Source organism: Elephantulus edwardii, unplaced genomic scaffold (genome assembly GCF_000299155.1).
Source record: "Elephantulus edwardii isolate Elephantulus edwardi_28Jun2011 unplaced genomic scaffold, EleEdw1.0 scaffold00012, whole genome shotgun sequence".
NCBI classification, from domain to species: Eukaryota; Metazoa; Chordata; class Mammalia; order Macroscelidea; family Macroscelididae; genus Elephantulus; species Elephantulus edwardii.
Window position 1 is genome coordinate 26,436,604 of NW_006399762.1, and position 24,219 is coordinate 26,460,822.

Here is a 24,219-nt window from a genome sequence, read left to right on the forward strand (position 1 = left end):
AGTGTAGCTAAAATTCGCAGAAGAGGCCATGAGAAGACAGTGCGTCCAACAAGATTATATATCCCATATACAAGACACCAGTACCTTTTGAACACATCTCTAGACCTAATTCTTAGAGCAGGTTTGCACACTTTGTTTCCTATAGCATGCTTTGAAGAAACAGTCACTTTATTGGTCAACATTTTGAGTAATAGGATGCGACTGTAACAAAGAATGGAAGAGCCCTGCTGTTGGTCGTTGTTAGTTGGTTCAGTTTACTCTCCTAGTTGATGTTTTTGTTGTTCTAATAACAGCTACCACATGCCTGACTGCTAGGAACTGCCTTAAATGTTCTATGTGTTACTTTCTAACCCTTAGCATAATCCTGTTACATAGATGATACTAGCCCATTTTATAGATGAGGAAATGAGAAGTCCGAGAAATTGAGTTCTTCCTGTACTTATGTGGCTAAGCTTCAGTCCAGACCCCTGTCAGCCTCATTCTATGGTCTACAGGTCCATCTTCCTGAATTTCCCTCTTCTTAACTCTCCTCTGCCTTCTGGAGAAGAGTGCTTCAGTAGAATTTTCTCCCCTGATCTGAGCTTCTGATCTATCTAGATAGAATCTTTGAGATGCCCTTTAAATGGGAGCATCAACCACCTTCCTAAAAGGTTTCAAAAGTGGCCTTCTCTAATCCTGTCCCAATCTCTTTTGAATGTGGTTTTCATAAGAAGAGGGGGCTAACTTCCCCTCTTTGACTAGTGTAAGAGCACTGTTGGGCTGTTTCATAGAATTTTAAGGAAAAATATTCCAGTTTTGTTGCTGCCAGTTTCTTATAATCAAAATTGCTCTATTAACCAGTTTTGTGCCAAAAAATGCCATTTAGCCAGTGAGTTGCGCTCATGTACTCCTGTGGGACTGGAATGTGGTAGTCACTCATGAAGTCGTTGCCATCATGTGAGAACCATAGCTGACCCTCCATTAGATTTTTGGAGACTGTAAATCACACAAGAGGAAGAAAGGTCATCTTTCTGCTAAGTTTATAATGCTGTTGTTGTTATGTACCATCTAGCGGGAACCGACTCATAGCTGACTCTCCAGCCAGTTTTCAGAGGCAGTAAGTCACATGGGAGGAGGTTGCTCATCTTTCTCCTGTGGAGCAGCTGGTAGATTCTAACAGTGTATGTTTGAGCAGCACAACTTCTTACCACTAAGCCGCCAGAGCTCCCTAAGGTTATAACAGTTAAGATTTCCCTGTAAGTGAATGGAATGTAAGAGTTGAACTGGATAGATTGAATATAGCAGCTTCTTGTGTTCAATATGTGCATCTCATGTCTCTTCTGTACAATGCAGTTGCACCACCAGGTATATAGTTCCAGGTGTATGAGGTTGCCTCAAGATAGAACAGGGTTCAGAGTTGTTGTGCTTAGGGTTGTGGTGAGTCTTAAGCTACTCAACAGCACATAACAGCAACAATGGTACAGTACCCGTATACCATACCATACCATACCATACCATACCATACCATACCATACCAATACATGCCTTAATAGTCAAACACTTCTGTTACTGGTTTATTATATGTGCTTTACTTTCAGGCATTATTTGAATATAAAGGTCTTCACTTATAGGCAGCAGCATCTAATCTCATGCTCTTGAATGTTGTAGCATTGACTTTCTGTTTCATTTTCTTTTGAGAATATTACTGTGAAGTGCATCCTGACTCCTCAGTGCAGCAAAATCCGTATTAGTAATAGCAGCAGCAGAAAGGAAAGAAGAAGTACCAAATTAGAAGCAAATCACATTTTATCAGACAATGCCAACATGCAGAACAAGTAAATGTTGCTGCTCCTGGTTTAGGCATGATTGCACAACATCCAGATCATATGAAACATCCTTGTTGCAACACACTAACTGTGGGTATTAGGTGACACCTGACTGTACTAAGGCTTAGGTCAGTCGACTGATAACTAAAATATTTAGTTAAATATTTAGCTAAAATATAACTATTTCATTATTAAAATACACTATTAGTGTATGTTATATAACTAAAATACTTAAAAATATAATAACAGGCCTGGAGTAGGGGCTGTACAAAACAGACATAAAGCATTTACTGCCAGAATCAATCCTGATACACATTGGGATTGTATTAAATACATCTCAGTGCTTTAATTTATAAATGCTCTATTTCATATATTTCAGTGTTAAAATTTTTATAACTAACTTAAGTGAAGTTTTCATAAATCAGAAGTGCATCTGTTTTCTTTGGTATGTTTAGCTACATATTAAAGCTTTTAAATTTAGTATTTAATGATTTCTGTTACACATTATATGCAATTTAATTTTTTTTACTACATATGAGTTTTGAAATAGTCACATGAAAAAGCATTTGACTGTGTGGAAAACAACAAATTGTGGCTAATCTTGAGGAAAATGGAATCCAAGAACACTTGATCGTGCTTATGTGCAACCTATACTTGAAGCAGTCTTCAGAAAAGAGTAAGGAAACACTGAATGGTTCAAAATCAGGAAAAGTGTGTTAGGGATGCATCCTGTCTCCATACATTTTCAGTCTATATGCAGAACAGATCATTTGGGAAGCTAGAATTTATGAGGAGGAATGTGGTATCAGAGTGGGAAGAAGACTCATCAGCAACCTGTGTTATGCAGATAACACAACCTTGCTTGCTAAAACTGAGAAGAAACTGAAGCACTAGCTGTAGATGGTCAAGGACTGTAGTCTTCAATGTGGATTGAAGCTCAATACCAAGAAGACAAAGATTCACACCACTGAACCAATAGGCAACACCATGATAGATGGATAAGAGATTGAGGTTGTTAACAAGTACAGCTTGCTTAGCTCCACAATCTACACTCAGTACCAGCAGTCAGGACATCAAATGACAGATTGCATCGGGAAAATCTGTCAGGGACCTATCCAGAGTACTGAAAAGCAGTGATGTCAGTCTAGAGACTAAAGTACACCTAATTCAGGCCATCATTTTTGTAATTACTTGTTATGCATCAGAGAACTGGACAGTGACTAAGGATGACAGAAGAAGAATTGATGTCTCTGGGTTATGGGACTGGAGAAGAGTCTTGAACATACCATGGACTGCCAAAAAACAAATAGGTCTTTCTTGGAGAGGGTGAAGCCAAGTCTCTCCTTGGAGGCTAGGATTTTTTTTTATAATGATTTCTTCAATTTTAATTTTAAAAAAGCATGTTCACAACACACCCCAAGAATGCCACACAGCAACAGTTTGCTGCTCTTTGTCAAACAGATGTTAGAAAACAAACCTTAAATGGTCAAAGTTTTTAAAATTTGATAGTTCTCTGAAATTAGTTAATAATTGCCTGTTTGTTAATATTGGTTTTAGAGCAGTAAACATTTCAGAAATGTAGCAAATACACCTTTCTCTGAAATGCACTAAGAACTATACAACAAAAACAAAATAAAATTTTTTAAAAACAATTTTTTTATTATTATCTTTTGCGCATGTACCGTCAAATCAGATCTGACTGGTACAGGAGGAAATTGTCCCTCCTTCTCCGGCAGAGCATCTGGTGGATTTGAACCGTGTACCTCTGGATTGCAGTACAACTTCTTGCCACTAGGCCACCAGAGCTCCCCTAGAAATAAATATTTTTTTAAAAAGAACACACTTAGCATTTTAAAATGTTAAGATGTTTTTCTTTCATCAGACAGTAAATCTGGGTCTTCTTTAGTGGTTAACAGGAGGAATTATGATGTAGCTTACAAATGCCTACTTAATGTACCAATAGAGCTTGCTTTCTGTTAAATTGTGGTCCAGTGTTAAAAAATGATGAAAAGGTCAAATTAGTTGGTTAATTTGGCACTCTAGTTGCTTTCAACATATTTCCTCCCAACTGATTTAATATTTCTAGTTGTTTGCTGTCTTTCTCTTAAAATCAATTAGTAAATATATTGTTCGACTGAAATGTAAACTGAAACTTGTTTCATTACTTCATTAAAATGTCAGTTTTTCTGTCCTTCTAAATAATTTATATTTCCATTATTAATGCAAAACAGCTTACACCATGAGTTAGAGCTTAACCATTTTAGCTAAATGTAGGAAAGATAAAAGGATTTTGAAGCTCTGTCTCAAATACTTTGGGCACTTAGCCAGGAAGGACTGGTCCTTGGAGAAGGGCATCATGATCAGAAGGGTGGAGGGACAGTGCAGGAGAGGAAGACCCTGGATGAGGTGGATTGATACAGTGATTGGAACAATGAGGGTAGGTGTGCCAGAATCAGTGAGACTAACTCAGGACAGGGCAGGGTTTAGAGCTACTGTACATAGATAGGGTCGCTGTAGGTCACAGACAACCCAGTGACACTTAACAATAACAACATATGAATTAGCTTTTTATTGAGTTGATAGTAATACATCCATACTCTTTGTCCATCACGAATACAGGCTCTTTTAAAATGGAAGTTTTTACATACAGCCTGTAGCATAGGAGGGGTTTAAAGCATCATGTGACAGACAGTTGCTTTGTGCCTGCTGTGTCTTAGACATGCTCCAGGTTACAGCTAAGGTGCTAAGAGACAGGTACTTGTCAGGTTATTTGTTCGGATACTCAGCCTGTTACAGTGCTCTCAGGTATTCTGTTAATGCAGGTCAGCTCAGGGCTTTGAGGGCATGAAAAGCAGTCATCCTTCATTCTGCCTGATAGGGTGGGGGAAAATGCATATTAGGGAAGTGTCTTGAAAAGAAGACCCTTGAGACAAGTGTAGGGGACGCAGAGGAGAAGGTGAGGAAAAAGGTTCTGTGGAATAACCCCACAGCACTTCCTGGAACCCACAGTGGTAATGCCATTTGTTGTCAACTAGCACCAGCTCTAGTGCTTAGTGGTAACAAGTTGTGCTGCCAAAGCAAAAGATCCAGCAGCTACTTTGAGGAACAAAGATGAGCAGTCTTTTCCTGTGTGATTTCCTGCCTCTGAAAACCTGCTGGAGGGTCAGCTATAAGTTGGTTCTGACTCTGCGGGATACGACAACATCCTCATTCGGGTCGGTCATTACCATTCATATGAGGTACTGCTGTACTTTAAGTTGTTTTTTAAGAGAAACTGGTTATGACCAAAAATAGAAAATTAGCTCATCCTGCGAGTATATTGAAATGCATTGAAGAGGGCATGCATATCCATGGTATATCTGTTCTAGAAAAAGTTATTAATTGCCAGAAATACATCTTCAGAATTATTTCTTCAAGTCCTATCTCATCTCCTACCTCTTTACCATGAGTTCTCATAAATACCTTGGAACTTTTGAATAATTCAGTGGGATTCCCAGTAAGGGACATTTATTTTGAATATTGCCAAATGTAGGTTTTAACTCTGGTGAGTAATAAAAGGAATGTCTTATTCAGTGGGTTTTCTTTGAAGGGGCTTCTGAAGCCACAGCCTTGGACAGCATGATTTTAGCATTGCCAGTGCTGGTGATGTGAAATGCATAACTATGGAGACAAGGTTGTCAAAGGGCTGGAAATTCTTATTTTCTTTTTCTTGTTCTCTGATCCTTTTTCCTTTTAGTTGGCAAAATATTTTCTTTTTAGTGGCAATTTATAAAGCCAAACATACATTCATTCATAATGTCTACGTGTTGAATACCGTTGAGTCAGAACCAACCCACAGCTGACCCTCCAGTGAGTTTTCAGCGGCAGTAAATCATGTGGGAGGTGATTGCCACTAAGCCACCAGAGACTTCTGTAGAAACAGTCCAGTAACATTGTTTACATAATTTATATTGGGTCATATTTTATCCCTCCTGAAATCCTCATTAACTTTGATGCTCTGTCTCTTAATATTCTCACTTGTGTTTTAGATTATTACTAGATTATACTCAGGGAGCTCTGGGGGCTGAAGGTAAGGAGTCATGCTATCAACCTAAAGGCACACACAGCTCAAATCCACCAGCTACTCTGAGGAACAAAAGTGGGCAATCTTCTGTGCAGTTTACATCCTCTGAAAACCTGCTATTAGGTCAGCTTTAGATAGTTCTAACTCGACAATACATAACAGATAATGCTCTCAGACAGTTCTTTATAAGATCCCTGTGCTTAATGTAAGTATTGCTTTCATTAGGTGGCATAGTGTGTAACATATTAATCTGCTAACTGAAAGAGAAAAATGAAACGAACTTTCCTCATCCCTGATCAGTTACATTGGAAACCCAGTGAAAGGGTGCTGCAAGTCTAAACTGACTCTCTGGCAGTGGGCATGGTTGTTTAAACATTGATTTCTTGAGTTTCAGTTCACGGTTGAATGATTATTTCTGGGGATTAATTTGAGAGGGTCCAGTAAGTCTGGTTTCCCATATGACTTTAAAATTTTGTTCTAGGCATTTCTTCAATTTGATCATGATCCCTCTATTGGCTGGACTCGGTTTTAAAATAAGAGATGGTCAAGAGAGAAGGTGTCTTACTTTTACATCTTCTATTGACCTGTGTTTCCATGTCACTGTAATTCGTGTATTCTGTAGCATAGCTGGACAATCTAATGTGACCATGTGCCTGTCTGCTTTCAGGGTAAGAAAAAGAAGAGGAAGAGAGAGAAGCTACAGGAATCCACCTCAGGTAGGCACCACAGGCCTTCCCAATTAATCCTTGTGCTCCCGACAAACACCTTTTAAAGTAGTCAGCATCTTTCCACGTACTGCTTTTTCTCTCTGACTATAATGTGATACATTAACTCTTCTTCCTGAAGTTCTTTAAACATTTTTCAAAAGATCCTTCTTTTAAATGTGACTGCCTGATCTAAAGATTGCTTTCCAAAGCCCTGTTCTCAAAAAATCCTGCTTGTTAACTGTGGTGGTTTTCCACATCTGTGTCTAACCGTGTACTTTGCTTTAACGTTTCTGCCTTCTTTCTACTTGCATAGCTCCTTAAAAAAATAATCTGTGTGTGTGTGTGTGTGTATATATACATATATATATGTGTGTGTATATATATGTGTGTATATATACATATATGTGTATATATATATATATATGTATGTGTATAGATATATAAGTGACCATTACACAACTATCTTGTATCCCTATGAGAATCTTCTCTGCAGTTTTTTTTTAAAATAGGAAATATAATAGGGATTTATCTTCTTTGCGTATTGATATAGAAAATAAGTGAGATCTTATTTACCCTGTTTTCATTTGCACAAATAAAAATGGCTGGTATAAGAACCATAAAAATAAAAAGTGCATCAGACAGGTCCACATGATATTGTAGCTACTACGTATTTGGAATGTACAAAAACCTCTTCAATAAAAAAATTGTTAAAGACACAATTTTCTGCAGGTACAGGTCCACGAATGACAGCTGCCTACATCTGAAACATGGTAAGAATGACTCTCTGGTCCTACTGCTGACATTAATTATGCAAGAGGCACTTGCTTGTGAACCCTTACCCACATCAGTTCCACTCAGCATCGCCCTGTCATGAGGAAAATGCTACCAAAATTAAATAAGTCTCTTTTCAGATCTGATGGTTTTTATACCGGCTACGTATTTGGAATATAGTGTTTTATAATACAATCTTTTCTCTCTTCTCTTCTCTTCCTCCCCCTTTGCACTTACTCTTTTTGTATTCCCTTTTGCTGATCTCTTTTTCTTGGCCATTCCTTACTGATCAGCAGAAAATCTGTCTGTTTAAAAAAATGATAAAAGGCAATAAACAAAGATGCCATCTTCCTCTACACACCCGAGGTAGGTTATAGCAGCACATTCTAGTTCAGAGATTTTGCTCTAAAGAGATTGTGTCTTAATAGAGAGACAAGATGTAGACACAACACGTAGAAAGTAATTCATTTGCTTCTCATTTCATAGATCAATGTGCCGTACATTTATTTTTCTGTTATTATTAAAATTACATCATGGGCTTCCTTGATTAACTATTTCTACTTACAAATATTCTCTTCACTGTAGAGATCTCACTCTAATATTGGAAAGTTAAATTTATTTTCATAGTCATTCTTTTATATTTGACTGTATGAATACTAGTCTAGGGAATTTGGCTTTGCAAACTAAGATGTGACCTTTGCTACACCTTGAATTGACAACATGTCTTCAATTTCTTCAAGGAGTTCACTTTCTCTTGCTAGGAACCTGGGTGGAGTTAGTTGGTCACCTATGTTCAGGGTCTGCCTTGACTCCTTCTTCTCAGAATCATTCCTGGGCCACAGCTTCAGCTCACGACCTCAGACTTCCCGTGTGTTGTATTGTAATGACGACCCTCGAGCTCCTGCCTGCACACTTGCTTTCTGCCAGTCAGCCCTCCACCTTGCCTCCTGAGGGGTTTCCTCAGATCAGCTTATGTTTAGGTTAGGTCACTTCTCACCTGGAAGTTGTCATTGCAGAGGGCAGACCTCTTAGCATGGAGGGACCCCCCTCCTCACAGTGTCACCTGTCGTTGCGTTTGCCACCCTGCCTCTTGTCTCCTGCAGCCACGCCTGAGGATCCTAGGCTCAGGTAAAACAAAACTATTATTAGCTCCTAGGATATAACTGCAAACATCTCCTTTCTGTAAGACAAGCTGCAGCTACCATGTTGCTTTCTCCTCATATTTTTTTTAAATGCTTAAGTGCCTCACCCCAATTCTAGAAAAAAACCAAAACTAATCCAAATCCAAAACGCCACAGAGTAGACTGTGACTGGCAGTGACTTTACGGGACTCTACCCTGCAGGGTTTCTAAGGTGGCGTGTGTATGTATGGGACCACATCTCTCACCTGAAGAGTAGCTGGTAAGTTTGAATCATCAACCTGTTGGTTAGCTTCTGAGTGCTTAACAGTGCACCACCAGGGCTTTTTTTTTCTAGAAAAACAAAGCCTCCGCCATGACCTTTCCCCTCAGGCTCCTCGTCAAGCTGCCCAGCTGGCTGGAGAGGCTCCAGTTGGTCGAGTTTCACTTAATCAGGGTCCTTAGTGTGACTCCCCCTTCCTTCCGGCTCGGTCATGCAGCCTTTGAAGTCGCTGTCCTCCAGACTGTCCTGTTTTGGAGAACAGAACTGGCAGTCACTTGAGGAGAACGAGAGAGCAGAGAGGAGCTCACGTTCACACTCACCAAGATTTTAGCACAGTGGGAAGAGCAGTGTTTCTGTTGTGTCTCCTTTCCCTTTTAATTTTAGGAATTTAGAAGCTCTTCTTTACTCGTTGTAGTTGATTTATTGCTTCATATTTCCTCAGCACATACTGAGTATCTAAAAAAGGCCAGGTTCAATTCTCATAGTGCTGACATTGTTGTGGGAGTGGTGGAGTCAGATAAACAAGAAAACATCAATGCTAGCATACAAAGAAAGCTGGGAGTGACAGGTGGTCAGGAAAGGCCCCTGTGAGGGGCAGGCACTGGCAATAATTATTTTTATCACAGGAAAATGGAGCAGTGTTCTGTGCATGATTCTGGAAAAGCGCAGTGGCTGAGAGGTGGAAAACAAGGGCATTAGTCCCAGGTTGTTTAATGAGCACAGGCTAGGAGCTAGGCTGCCTGGCTTAGAGACCCCAGTACCAACTTTAGGAACCGGCAGGCCGCTTAGAGTCTAGCTACCAGGTGTGATGTGAAGGAGCCTTTATAGATCCCTTTCTGGTTCCCTCTTGGTAGTCCGCTTTCCTGTTCTTGGTCTGCACTGCCTCCCAGTGTTCTTAAAGGATTCGGGTCCTTCGTCTCATGTATCTTATCTGTCATCACCTTTCTGTGCCTGAGTGGCGCTGTATAACTGTGTTATCCTGAAAATTACTTATGTACGATGCAAAGGTTCATCCCAATACAGACTATTGTCTGCCTCCCCCTTTTCCATGCCAGAACGAGGGCTGACATCCTGGGATACACAGAGGCATTGACTCTGGGGTGGGGAGCTGATTCTCCATCGATGGGGTAATGTGGGCTCATTATCTGCCAGACCAGTGACGCTGGTGCCGATTTCAAGCTGAAGAAGAGCCATTAGCCAGCAGAGATAAAGTATTTTATTAGAACCAATCCTATACAGAGTGTGATGTGAAATCTCACACAGCTGTTTTACAGCCTTTATTCTTTTCTCTTATTAAAGAGAGAAGGTTGCCGAGTGTTGGCTAAATTCTTCCCTTGTGAAGTGATGCTGATAGCACACAGTGCCTGGGCTCACATGAGACCATGGCTCCAGCATGAAGGGATGTTTGAGATGTGTGTCGTATGGACACAGTGAAATGTAACATCATCTTTGTGCCTTTGAAGAAAATTCTTACTAAAGTAGGTCTTCTGAGTTCAGATTTGCATGTATGTAACTCAGATGCTGGAAGGCCCCCATTGTTCCATCACTCTGAGCTATCATGGTACCATGAAACCTAAAGAAAAGATGTGAACAAAAACATCCTCTAAAAACTAGGACTTCTACTCCATAAAAAATAAATCGGGTTCGTGTACTGCTTGCTTGCTTGCTTTCTTTCTTTTGTGGGAAGGAACCATTTCAGTTGACACAAAGTTCAACGTAGAAATTGGCCTATTAACCTCACTGGGTTCTTTCTCCCTTGTGCTTCCGCTTGTGTGCACTCTAAGAGTATTCATCCAAAGAATTGAGGTTTAAACAAAGACATCAGCATTAGCAGAGACTCAACACTGTGCCGCAGCTTTGAGGGTAATTGGAAATGGGATTCCTAAAAGTCATTCCTTCCACTCTGAGATGTTTTCCCACCTCTGGTGTCTTTGGAGCTAATTTGTGTCTGTGAGAACACTGAGCCCTGGCCCTCCAGACAGACTGCACACATTATCCTGGGTCCAGGTAGAAGGCCAGTGCCGTAAATACCAGCCATATCTTTATTCCCTCTGCAAAAACATACGGAGTTCTACTCCCACAAGTCATGAGTTGTACTAGTGAGTGAAGGGACTTGGTGTTGAGACCCTGTCCATTCCCAGATTCAGGAACAGAGAACATGCTTGTGAAGGAGATGCATACAGGGCACTAAGTAAGAGAAAAGAAAACAAATCATACCTGGTCCAGTGGGACAGGGTGGAGCTACCCCAGAGAGTTTTCAGACTAAATCTTCTCAGAAGCAGATGACCACACCCTTCTCCAAGGAGCAGCTGGTGGGTTTGAACCACTCACTGACTTCTCAATTAGTCAAGCCTTAATCGTCATACAAATTAGAAAACAAACAAGTGAGAAGGCAGTAGAGGTGGTGTTCCTACATTGTGGACAACAGCTGCACTAACAGGCTAGGAAGGGCATCCTCGAAGGGCGTCCTTGGTGGATAAACTGGTGGTTGAGTTGCTACGAGTTGCCATTATTTTGGTACGTATTTGTTTTAGAATATGTGGCCTCTTCAAAGTTTGTCCGAGATTATGATCAAATGTTTCCATCAACTTCCTACATGATTTTTGACAAAGATTCATAAGGAACTGAAGCAAAGAAATGGAAATTTTGAAAAGCTGGTTATAATTAACACTATGTGTTTACTAGTTTAAAAACATTAAATTTACAAATTGCTTGCTTAGTTCATTTGACTTCAACAAAACAAAACAAAAAAGCTCAGTCTTACAATAATAGGAAAAATATATTTTTAGATATTTTTAATGCATTCCCTTTGATCGTATAATGTCAAAGAGCTAGTTTAAAAGTAGATAAAAGCCAGGCTCTGGAAAAAACTTTCTGTGGTTGCACACACATAGATGCCCACAGGCACTCCTACAGACACGGAGTCACCAGACAGACACACAGACTTCTCTGTGTTTTCACCTTTGGCCTGACAACTTGAAACATCTGACCTTTCAGTTACCTGCCAAGCCGCAGCAGCAGCATCAGTACTCCGATCTTTATCTTAGTAACTTGCTAAAATAAATGAAAAATTAAATCATAATTGTTACTCAGTGAAAAGTTCAGTCTTTATTTCTGAGAGGTCATTAGTAATGGATGGAGCATATTGTAGTTTGCTGTGATGTGCCATCAAGTTGGACCCCACTCTCAGCTGATTGTCCAGTAGGTTTCCAGAGGCTATAAATCATATGAGTGATTTACCCATGTGAAGGAGAGGGTGAAACCAAGTTTCTCCTTGGAGGCTAGGATTTTGAAGCCTCGTCTTATGTACTTTGGACATAAGACCAGGAAAGACCAGTCCTTAGAGAAGGATATCATGCTCAGAACAGTGGTGGGACAGCACAAGAGAGGAAGACACTGGGTGAGATGGATTGATAAAGTAACTGGAGCCATGGAGTAGGTGTGTCGGAGTCAGAGAGAGACTGGCTACTGGCTCAAAATAGGGCAGGGTTGTTGTACATAGGGTTGCAGGTGACTAGATGGCACGTAACACCAACCAGGAGAAGGAGGAGGAGATTGCCCATCTGTGGAGCAGTGGGTGGCTTCAAATCCCCAGACTTGGGGTTAGCAATGCAGCTTTTTACCCACTAGGCCACCAGAGCTCCCTAGTAGAGCACAGGCCAACCACACAGCTCTTGCGTCAGCTCCCACACGCGGGGGCCCACATGCATCCGAGGAGAACAGCGCTTCATAAGATTTCATTGGCTGATCTTTCTGAAGTCTGTTGCCCTTTTACTACATTGTGCCACTGGGTGGACTTAAACTTCCAGCCAAAAGCATTAACCATTTGCACCATAATGCTTGGATTTAGATCTTTCAAAAAATATCTTTCCAGCTTGTTAATGGTGTTTTACAGCCACCGGAAGTGATTTAGGCTGGGGCCCTGGTGCGCCTGGGTCCTGTGTCATTTCCAGAGCCCCATTCCAGGACTCTCCTTGACCTACCTGGCTGCACTCTTGGCCTTGGACTTCACAAGAAACTCTGTATTCTGAAATTTCCCTGCTTCTTCTCTTAGCTTGTCCTTCCTCCAAGGAGGCTTGGTGGAAAGTAGGGACAGAGGTCAGACCAGTGGTAGGATGGCTTCCTGAGGGTCTTCTAGGAACCCTGCCTGAACCCCAGGATTTAGCTCTTTCCTCTTAGCATCAGGAACATTGAAGTATTTTTCATAGTCTCACTGAAACAAATGTTACTACAAAGGAAAATAGAAATTTTGAAGTTCGGTCACTTCGGTGAACTTGACACAGCCTAGTCCTTACTCTGCAGTCTCTTCTCAGTTCAGCTGCACATTAGCAATAGTCAGTAAGCCGCTAAGTATTTGCTTCTGGGCTGGCATGTCTAGTCTGGACACAGGGCAACTTTTAAAAAACGTTGTTGTTGTTGATTGCTGTCCAGTCGAACACAACTCATAGCCACCTTATGAACAAAAGACTTGAAGTCTTTCTATAATTGCCGCTGTTTCTCAAAAGTTCATAGTTTCCAGAGGCATGTTGTTTAGGAAGTAAATACCAAAGTAAAAAGCAGGTTAGTGGTAGCTAGAGGTTAGGTTTAAGGTAAAAAAAATTAATACTGAGACAACTCTAAGAAACTATAGGTTTTGGTTTTCTAGTCTTTGTTATTTCATGACAGACACAAAGACTTTTTGTGACGTGCTTAGAAGCACTTAGAAAGCACTTGGCCTAGATCCGTTATTAAACAAGCCGAAGACACAAGGATGCCAACAGTCTGGAGGTAGTGGGCTATGCGATTCAGTCAGGCTCTTGGAGTGACATGACAGCAGCAGTGTGTAGCATTATAGCTGCCATTGTTCCCAGGACAGCATCACCTGGAGAAATAGCAGTATTCTGCTCAGCATTCTGGAACTTTCCCTGTGATGGTCCTTTGAATAAAGTCCCAATTCTTTAGATGACCATCTGTCTACTATGTTATCGTGGCGATTAGTTTCTGATCCCCAGTTCACACAACCAGGACCTAGCTGTCTTAGTGGCGTAAAGACAGTCACTCACAGGACCTTCCCAGGCAATGTGCGTGTCTGAGGTGATGATCTCCCGGTGTTTTCCTTCCTCTTCCTCTTCCTAAGTCTGTGGCTGCATGTCTGAGGTGATGGTCTGCCTGTCTCTTCCTTCCTCCTCCTCTTAACATTTTTGGCTACACTTCCCTGAAAAACTTGTCATGGATTAATAGGAAAATGATAGAGAATTCAAAGTGTGAAGATACTTTGGATTGTTTGTTACTCGGAGTCAGTCCCCTAAGAAACAAGATTGCAGACATCTGACAGTGAGATCATACTTAGTCACATAGGCTCATTAAATGGGTACACAAGGATAGAAGCAGAGCTAGACAAAAGCATGTGTGGACTGCAGGTTCTCACATGGGCGACCATTTCTTCAGGGTGGTTTATAAGCACTCATTTATTGCTGAGCCTTTTGACCAGTTGTATCAGAAATATCCCATGCTAACTGAGGAGCAGAAGGAAAGCTTGTTTCTTTCACTGCATTGTCAGTGAAAGTTTATAAAGAAATCTAGGTTTCCCTTTAACAGTCTCCTCAGTTTGCTTTATTGTTATAAGCTGTTGAGTGAAAACTGACTCATAGCTGACTCTCCAAAGAGGTTTTAGAAGCTATAAATCACACAGGAGGAGATTGCCTGCCTTTCTCCTGCAGAGCAGCTGGTGGATTCAAACCCTTTGCCTTTGGGTTGACAGTGCAACAGGAAAAGGGGAGCTTAGATTAGCAAGATGTTCAGGTACCATTAAAAAATAAGGAATGGAAAAAATAATAGATGAGGGTGGATGATTACACAAGGCTCATAAAAACTCTGGAACACTTCATATTTATCAGTTGAAAGCCCTCGGAATTAAGATCAGTGCAATAGAATAGTCTGGTTTTTTCCTTAATAATTTTGGACACATTTTGTGCAATGTAACATTTTTCTCGCTGAGCTGAATACAGTGCTGTCAGCCACTATTCTTAATCTCTCTAGATAATGTGGAATTTTAAAAGTCTGCTTTTTCTAATTATTTTGTATCTTTCTTTGCTGTCTGGGACCATCTCCTACCCAGCACCACCTCCCCTGTAGCTTCTTCTTATCTGCTCTGTAGATTTGGAAACCAGAAATTAAAATAGACTGTAAATTTAAATAAAGTGTACATGTAAGTGGGGTCTGAGTAGGTATATAAAAGGTTCTTAATGTAGAAAGGGAGCCCTGGGGGCTTAGAGGTATTATGAGACTGCAGTGTAGTCCCAAAGGCATGCAGTTCGAATGTGCCGGCAGCTCCGAGTGAGAAGGCTGGGCAGTCTCTTCTGTGCTGGGTGGTCAGCTATGGGTCAGTCCTGACTCAGCAGCACACAATATAATAATAGTATGTAGAAAAGTACAGTATTTTATTTTGAGTGTCCTACCTCCATACCTTTTCAACCTCTATGCAGAGCAGATTATCAGAGAGGCTGGGCTCTATGAGGAGAAGCGTGGCGTTAGGATTGGTGGATGATCTATCAACAATCTGCGTTATGCAGATGACACAACCTTGCTCGCTGAACTGAGGAGGACCTTATGCACTTACTGCAGAGGGTCAAGGACTGCAGCCTTCAATATGGACTGAGGCTCAATGTCCAGAAGACAAAAATTCTCACTACTGGACCAATCGGTAGCATCAGGATGGATGGAGAAGAGATTGAGATTGTTCACAGTTTCAGTTTGCTCGGCTCCACAGTCAACACTCTTGGCACCAGGAGCCAGGAAATAAAAAAACGTATTGCGATGGGAAAGTCTGCAGTTAGGGACCTCTCTAAAGTACTCAAGAGCAGCGGTGTCTCTCTGGAGACTAAGGTGCACCTGATACAGGCCATGGTTTTTGCAATCACTTGTTATGCATCAGAGAGTTGGACAATGACTAGGGAGGATAGAAGGAGAATTGACGCCTTTGAGCTGTGGTGCTGGAGAAGAGTATTGAATGTACCATGGACTGCCAAGAAAACAAATAGATTCATCCTAGAGAGGGTTAAACCAGGCTGCTCCTTGGAGGCAAGGATTCTGGGGCTTCGCCTGACATACTTTGGACATGTTGTAAGGAGAGACAGGTCTTTGGAGAGGGACATCATTCTGGGCAAAGTGGAGGGACAGCACAGGAGGGGAAGACCCTCTATGAGGTGGATTGATTCAGTGACTGCGTAATCGGGATGGATGCGTCAGAGGCAGTGAGATTGGCACAGGATAGAGCAGGACTTAGGGCTGTTGTACATAGGGTCGCTATGAGTTGCAAGCGACTTGACGGCACATAACAACAACTACAATGGATTTCTCAACCGTATTTTTATAGTTTAAGAACTTTTAAACTTCTTGAAGTTTCTGAGTAAGATTGAGATGAGTCAGGTATAATTGGCTACAAGCTTTAGCAAAGCAACTTTTTTTCCTTTTTGACAAGGGGGGGAAGTGAAAGCATTTCAGTTGAATGTGCTCCTCCCTTTTTTGCTTATGTTTTAATTACTATCCAGCATGAAATTTTCTGAATCTTTAGATATATTTCCTATCATTTTTATAATAGATTTAGTTGTTATTTTTTGTGAATTACTCTTCTCAGTGAGGGTTGATTTTTGGAGTCATTCTGTTTTTCATTAAGAGATGTTTTAATTATTGTGCAGAATTCCCTGTTGGTCTTAATTTTCCATGAGAAATCTGCAAATAGTATGTATGAATCTTTACCCCAAGTCAGTGTAGGATGCTTTACTAGATGCTTTTACCCTGCTGCCTCATTTCTTTCTTGGGGCATCTGTGCAGGGACTGTTGTTAAAGCCATCAAGTTGTTGAGTATGACTCATAGCGACCCTATGAGCAAAAGATCTGAACCTTGTTCTGTCCTGCGCCATCCTCACACTTTCTGACACACAAAAGCCCATTGCGGCAGTTCCTCTGTCCATCCACCTGGTTGTGGGTCGTCCTTTCCTTTGCTGACCATCTCAGTAAATGATTAAGTTTTTGACCAAAATGAGAGAACATCAGTAGCTTTTTACCAGCGTCCCATGCTGGTGAGCTGCACTCACCTGGCTGGGTTTGTCTGCAACTCCCAAGCCCTGATCCACTGCAACAACTATCATGTGTTGTACTCTCATTGTACCAACCCATCACGTTCCCTCCCACAATTTAAGAGCAATAGTGACTTACTTCCTTTTTATAGGTGAGGAAGGTAGAGTATTTGGTACTTACCTTGTCCGAGATACCTAAGTAGTAACTAAAGAAGCCAAGATTCACATCCAGCCTGGGGCTGTCTTCACATAGAACCCAAGCTCCTAACCCACACTGAATTACTGCTGCCTTATGCCATGTTGACATAAACACACACACACGTAACAGTGGACATGCTGACTATGAAAAATAGAAAAGTATGCACTGATCTGCTTTCATTTTTAGATATTATATGTAGCATCTTTAATATCAAGAGAGCTTAATGTTGAGAGAAATGTATACTGGAGAGAGAATTTGGAGGTAAGTATTAAGACTCCTGTCTGACTTGGCATTGTCATCTTGAAATATTTCCATTTCCAGTACTACAGTAGAGTTTCGATGTGGTCTTTTATGACTCCATGTTAGTTTCTTGAATAAATTTCATTCACGTTTCCAGTAGTGATATGGCTGTTGCCTGCAGTAGGAGACTCATTTTCACCAACACGCTATACAGTAAAACCTAAGAAAGATGGACTCTGGATTACGAAGTGGTGAGACAGCACCCAGCTGAAAGTGGAAAAGGCGGAGGGGGACAGAAGAATAAGGCAGGCCCATCACGTTCTGACTCTGTTTTAACTGTATATTTTCACAAAGAGAACTTACCGAGAAAAGAAATAAAGATACTGATAAAAACTAAAAATTCCCCTTGAATAATATATTTATTAGTAATTACAGGCTTATCTTAGAAGCATTTTGACATTTCCAAAGTCTCATTTAACCGATCTCCGTGTACACGGAATAATAGCAACTCCAGGGCAAGAGCCACATAGGTGCAGAGACACCCAGTGGACCCTGACTCCAGGGACGGAATTAATGGCCCATCTAAGTAAGCCCTGGCCTTGCCCCTGGCTTCTCCAGGTTCTAAGAATCTCCTTCCCCCCAGAACTCTGGGTTAGGAGCCGGACCTGAGTGCTCAGACTAAGGGCTAATTTCATTGAAAAATGAGATTCTGTTCTAACTTTTCTAATCACATGCTCTCCCCCCTGTTTCTTCTTTAATACTAGATAACATTTGCTGCTGAAGACTAGAACATGGCTTGTGTACGCTGAGCCTTGAGGGAGACTTACATTTTGTGTTAATTTCTGCCTTGGGCTCTCAGCTTTCCTCGTGAGCCTGCAGGTCACTGAGACATAGTGTCTGGGGGGTGTCTTGCAGTGTTCTAGCTTAGGCCACCTCTACGGTGAAAACAGTGCGGTTGGATGGGAAAGGCAGGGGTAGATAGAGAACTGATCATTTGAGTCTCTGAGGTATCCTGGTGTAGCTGTATAAGCTACAAGCACTGGGTTGCTAACCAGAAGGTTGGTGGTTCAAAGCCAACGAACTCCTCTATGGGAGAACTAGGGAACAGTATGCTTCTCTAAGAATTACAGCCTTGGAAGTCCTGGGGGCAGTTCTACTCTCTGTTGTAAAGTTGCTGAGTGTTAAAGTCAACTTAGTGGAGTGGTTTTGGGTGTTTTTAAGGTGCTGGAGAGAGCATGTGTTTGATGATCATGAGCTAATTCTGATGCCTATTGGTTGGATGACCTTAGGCAGGTCATTTGAACTCATGCAGCCTCAGTTTCCAGTTCTGTAAATGGGGGAAATATGCGGGGTTTTATGGTGACTGTGTGGAAGGGTGCTTGTAAATTGGGAGTTCCAGAGCCTGGTACACCAGTGTTCAGTCAGCGGATGTGGATTTTCTTTGTTTCCTTCCCGTCAGCCTCTTACAGACAAGGCCTTCTCAAAGTGATGAAGGCTGTGGCACAGGGAACAGGGTCTGGGTGCTGGGCCACCTCTGCTGGTCACTGTGTGACCACGTGTCTCATCGCAGATGAGGCCCTTCTCGCTGGGTCGCATTTGTTCCTTCTCTGAAAGGGAGCTTCCCTTCCTGTGCAACACACACATACACACACACACACACACACACACACACACACACACACACACGACCTTGTGCAACTGGAGAGTTCACGCCCTAAAATAACAGGCTTTTGTCAGTTTTCCCCAAGGCAGAAAAATGTAGGCAATTGGCATGAGGTGTGTGGTGTGCTGTGAGGCAATTTTAGCAATTAAAATCTATGTCTGTTTTCACCTCTCACAAAACTAATCTTTAATGTCCTCTCCTCAAATTTCATGTCAGCACTGAAAACATTTTAAAGCTGTTACTTTATGTTCCTAGCATTTGAGTGGGAGGTGAGCCGAGGAGGGAGGAGGGAGGGGATGGTGTTTATCCCAGCTCACTCTTTGAGCGTCTTACCAGTTCTAAATAAGGGAGTAGTATTACATGATACCACGAGGAGTCCAGCTCTGCTCCCTGGCTTCTGCAGACTTCCGAATGTCCTGGGCCACAGGCAGGCAGCAGGTTGTCACCCTCCTGAGCCTCCTTTCCTCTTCCTCAGGTCACTTAATGGGCTGCTCCAGCCAGAGCACTGGCTGAGGGAGGGGGCTGGGGCCGCAGCCGGCTAAGTTGTGGCTGGAAAAGCATTACCTTTCAGTAAGATCCCCTCTTCTCTTCTGTCACATCTTTGAATCAAATGTAGAAACCCTAAAACACCTTTTGTGCTGCTTGTCTTTCAGAACCAGGGTCTCTAGCCATCTTTAGAGTTCCTGTCACCTCTGTGGCTCTTACTAAGTGGTTCTGCCCGTTTGCATGCCTGGCTCCTTTGGGTGGCAGTTGGGTGCCATCAAGTTGGTTCTACTTCTTGTCGTCCCCATGTGATAGAGAAGACAGAACTGCCTTACAGGATTTAATCTTCACAGGGACACATTACCATGTCTTTCTCCCATGAAACTGAGAGATGGGTTTGAACCAGCAACCACTCATTTAACAGCCAAATGCTTAACCCTTGTGCTGGCCTTGGGCCTATACAAGTGCTATACTTTGTCAAGATTGAGTTTTTGGCCATGAGAAGTTTTGGGCTGGAAGGGAGGGTCCCGCACAAATGGCCTGTGAGGTGACACCCACGGGCAGGCCAGGACCGCGGCAGGCGGAGGGACGAGGGACGGAGAAGCCCAAGCCTCAGCATATGTAGGCTGGGCCGCGCTCCTTTGAAGCCGAGCCGCAGCCTGAGCGTAATTGCTGGCTTTGATTGCGCCGACTCTGGTGGATGGGGCTTTGCCGGGGCTCGCCTGCCCTGGCAGAGCTTCAGCCGCAGCCCCCCAGTGAGGCTTTAGATGTGGGAAGTCTCCAGTCTCCGGAGCCTCATGCCTGTGGTTTCTTGAAAAGAATCTTGATTTGACCTGTTTTCTATCTCTAAAGCAGACTCGTAGGCCCCCATATCTCCTATCTGAAGAAGAGTCTGGCTACTCTGCAGACCCTTACTTTTAAAAGGAGCAGCCAAGGACAAACTACTGCCTTATTTGAAAGTTAAGCCGGTTCCCTGCTCATGTATTTCGTGCCTACTTGATGTGAGGGTGTCCTGGGGAGGATGAGCCCCTTTCGGTAAACAGTTGTACAGAGGATCTCTGAAGCCAGCTTTCTCAGCAGCATTAAAAGGGGACATTATACCCAAAGAAAATGTCACATAGAAAGGAATGACTGTATTAGGAGGTGGTGGGATTGTTACCTGGGGTTGCATTCTGTCCTTGTGATAAAATGGACCATCTCTGGCTCTCTTTATGCCCTAGACCAGGTAAGGGAGAAAAGCCACCTTGGGGTTCTTCTGGCAAAGAAAGGGAAGACTGTGGTGGGGAGTCAGATGGGCAGCGCATTTGCAAACAGGAACAGCAGCTCCGTGGGACTTTTCTCTCATGCCCCACAACCGACCCTCCTGAGTGTCCAGCGGCCAAGCTGCTATGAGTCACATCCCTTGTTCTCAGCGGCTGGGAACTCTTGGCCCAGGACTTCTAGGCGATTCCTCTCGGGAAGTGGAATATTGTCATGGAGCACTGAGAGGAAAACCTTCCCAGGAAGAGCGGCCTAGACCAAACCTTTGAAAATCTTGTGACAAAAATGTACCATGTAAACAGAAGCCTGTGGGGTGCCCTCACCACCCTTCCAGGCTCTGTGGCTGAGCCCAGCGCCTTTCTCCTTGGAAAGGTAGGGTCTTTCTTGGCTCTTTGATCTTCCTGTGCTAAGGAGTGGCAGCCCCCCAATGAATTGAAAACTCACGACAACACCACAGTGTGTGGTTTCCTGTTAAGAGGAGGTTGACTCTGCTGGACACTATGAATCCACATTGCCAATAGATACCCAGATATGCGAGGGTTTCTCTATGGTCCTGGACAGTCATTTTTAGGCATGGTGTTGATAGTAATTACGGTAACAACAATGGCTGTCACAGTAGATGGGACCTGCACATTCTAACCCCCTTAACTACATTCCTCACAGCAGTCCAGGAAGTAGGCACAACCACCAGTCCCGTCCTACAGCTCAAGCTCCTGAGGAAAGCACTCTGTAGACAGCATCGTCATGCTAGTCAAAATTTGGTTGTTGCTGTTTCACTTTTCCAAAGCTTCCTTTTCTTTCTAAGTTTCTCTCTCCACTCACTCAAATACAGGAATTCACTTTTGATTTAGAATGAAAATGTTCCTGGTGTCTGCTAGTAACTAAGACACCCCGAGCCCAGAACTGGGTGTGCTGAGGCTGGTGAGGCACCCAGGTGTGTGGGTTCCAGCCTCTGTCTGTGGCTGATGGACAGCAGCCTTGGGGGGCTCTCCAGAGTCAAGGCGCTCAGCTAGCAGGGCTTCCCCTCGGGGCTATCACAGGCTCATTTTATTACAATGCTTTATTGTATTTTCAGTCTGTTTTTAAGAAATGTCAGATCAATAAAGCTTTTGGGGGGTGGTTGTGAAATTATCACCACCAGTTTTTTGTAACATTTACTTACATAGTAGTTTGCACCAGTGGGCTCGAGTGTAGCAGCGGTTGTGAGTATGGAGCAGCTTGGGTGGGTTTCATCCGCTGTGTTATTCTGAAGAGAAAACAACCCAGCGGCACTGAACAGCTCATAGACTTAACTGAGTGGACTTCACCACATTAACCTCAGAGAGCCATGCTATTAAGGAAGGGGCAGGGGAGAGGTTGACAACTCCAAAGTTTTAACTGAAAAGGCTCCGTATCTTGGGCTGCGTATAGGAGTGGACAGCACTTGGGCTGCACTGGGGCCGGCCTGCCAGAGGAGTTGGTGGTTATCTGAACGGACTTTGTGTACATGTGTACATTGGCTCCCCACAGTGGATCAGAAAGACCCAGCACTTAATGCTGGCGAGCCTTTTTTTGATCTGGTCATTGCCTTTCTCCAGTCAAGTTTAGCATTGCTGTTGGTATTTTTCAAGCCCCCTGACCTACCTTTTTTTACATGATTCACAATATTAAATATTTTTACATCATAATCTTCTCTATACGTATCTACACACATATATATATGGAACCAAATGCTTCTTATGTATTCTTAAGACTGGGCTTCCATGGAGCAATCCACTGAGCCACTTATAAAGTCAGAGTAGATTGATTAATTCACCCATTTTAAGACATTCTGTGCATAAGAGAACTAAAATCTTTGAAAGGAGTGTGAGAAATTGATATTAATAGCAATTTATCTGTTCCTTCTTGAGGTGGAAAACGAAACTCATTCCCAACGTGCAAAGCCAAGGCAGCGACCCCGGGACCTCTTCTGGAGATGGAAGCTTGTTGAAAACCCAGACTGTCTCCATGGCTTGAGCAGCCGACCCCAGAGGAGAACTGACACCAACTTCATCCAGAGGTCGCTGCTGGAGACGCTGGTCCATAGACAATCACTGCCAAATCCTCTCTCATCCATGGCAAGAGCCAAGTTCCAAAATCAAACAAACAAGAATAAGTTTTTAAAAAAGCAAATTAGATAGTATACAAGAATGCTAGCAGGCTCTGGGTCAGCTCAGACGCTCGCCGCCCCCATCTCTGCCAGGAACTTCCCAGAGCATCTTGCAGCGGTAACTGTTAACCTTTCGGCAAGGACAGTAAACCTGGCTGTGCTTGCCTGCCGTCAGCGCCAGCACCTGGAGCCAGCCACCAGCATGTCCGTCCATCAGCATCCCAGCCAAGGAATTTGTGGAAGAGTTCCTTCTTTGTTACTGTCTTCGTTTCTTTCTCTTCCTTTCTCTCAAAGCTTTATTTAACAGTGCAAAAGGATCAATCTTATGTTTGCTTCTTTTTTTTAAACTTGAATTTTTAAAAAAAAATTTACACTTTTAGTTTTCATTTTCTTGTATATTTTGCTAGCTGTGAGCATTTAAGTAAAATTCAAAGATCCAGAAATGGTTGAAATAAAAAGAAGCCCTTTACCTGAAACCATGTCTGGTAAGTGGCTTCTCGTGAATTTTCTGTAACGGAATAGTGGCCTCTCCGTCTTTGTCAGGTGTCCTGTAGAGCTGAGTAAGTGGAACAGCCAAACCCACTCTGATGGTAGCAATGGCAGTCCTGTTTCACTTTGTATTTCTCTTGATTTTGTTTTCTTTTTTTTAAAAAAGATAAACCTTAACAGATACTCCCAGCTGACTGGTTTGCAGTGAATTTTCATTTCTTTCCTTCTTACCCCTTGTAAAAAGCCCAGCACTTGAATTGTTATTACTTTAAATGTTCTGTATTTGTATCTGTTTTTATTAGCCGATTAGTGGGATTTTTATGCCAGTTGTTAAAATGAGCATTGATGTACCCATTTTTTTTTTAAATATCAAGGCACAGCCTTTGCCCAAAACTGTCCTCTAACGTTTGTCATTCCAGTTTGAGTTAATGTGCTGAGCATTTTTTAAAGGAAGCTTTGTAATAAAACATTTTTAAAAAGTAATTTTATTTTTATTAAGAGTGATATTCTTGGCCACATCCACTCAGGTAATGGGAACTACATGCACAGACCAAGGCCCGGGCTAGATGGCAAGAGAGCATCTTGTCGGAGAAGCTCTCCTGATGCCGCCCTCAGAAAGGCACAGGCTGACACTTGTACGGAAGACTCCCCTCAACACGAGGATCCTCAGAAGTACTAGTGTGGCTTGTCGTGCACTTCCTGTTACAGGGTAAAGAGCATTTCAAGATCCTGGTGGACCTAGGTGTCAGCTCGCCACGTTCACCATAATAAGTGTGCATGTCCATTGTATCTTCCTTGTGCATTTGTTCTCAAATCATGGTGTCCACTGCTGAAGGAAGTTTTTAACTAGTGACAGTGTTTTCCCAATTAGGAGTTGTATTCCATGGTCCTAAATTTTAACTGTACTAGTATACAAGTTGGTGTCTGATGGGGCAGAACTATATTACGCTTAC

General features: G+C 42.5%; 1 protein-coding gene across 5 annotated transcripts in view; it reads left to right on the top strand.

The window, feature by feature from the left end:
• Window positions 1–23,752, top strand: part of LEF1 (lymphoid enhancer-binding factor 1) — a 159,098-nt gene extending 135,346 nt beyond the window's left edge. For 3 of the 5 annotated variants that reach the window (XM_006881097.1, XM_006881099.1, XM_006881101.1), the window contains 3 exons: window positions 6,536–6,584; window positions 7,305–7,345; window positions 22,539–23,752. In XM_006881097.1, coding sequence (XP_006881159.1) covers window positions 6,536–6,584; window positions 7,305–7,339 — 84 coding nt within the window. In that variant the 3' untranslated portion in view covers window positions 7,340–7,345; window positions 22,539–23,752. Of the gene's footprint in view, window positions 1–6,535; window positions 6,585–7,304; window positions 7,346–22,538 lie in introns of those variants that run through there. The other 2 variants (XM_006881098.1, XM_006881100.1) reach the window with 2 other exon arrangements.
• The last annotated feature ends 467 nt before the right edge of the window (window positions 23,753–24,219 follow it).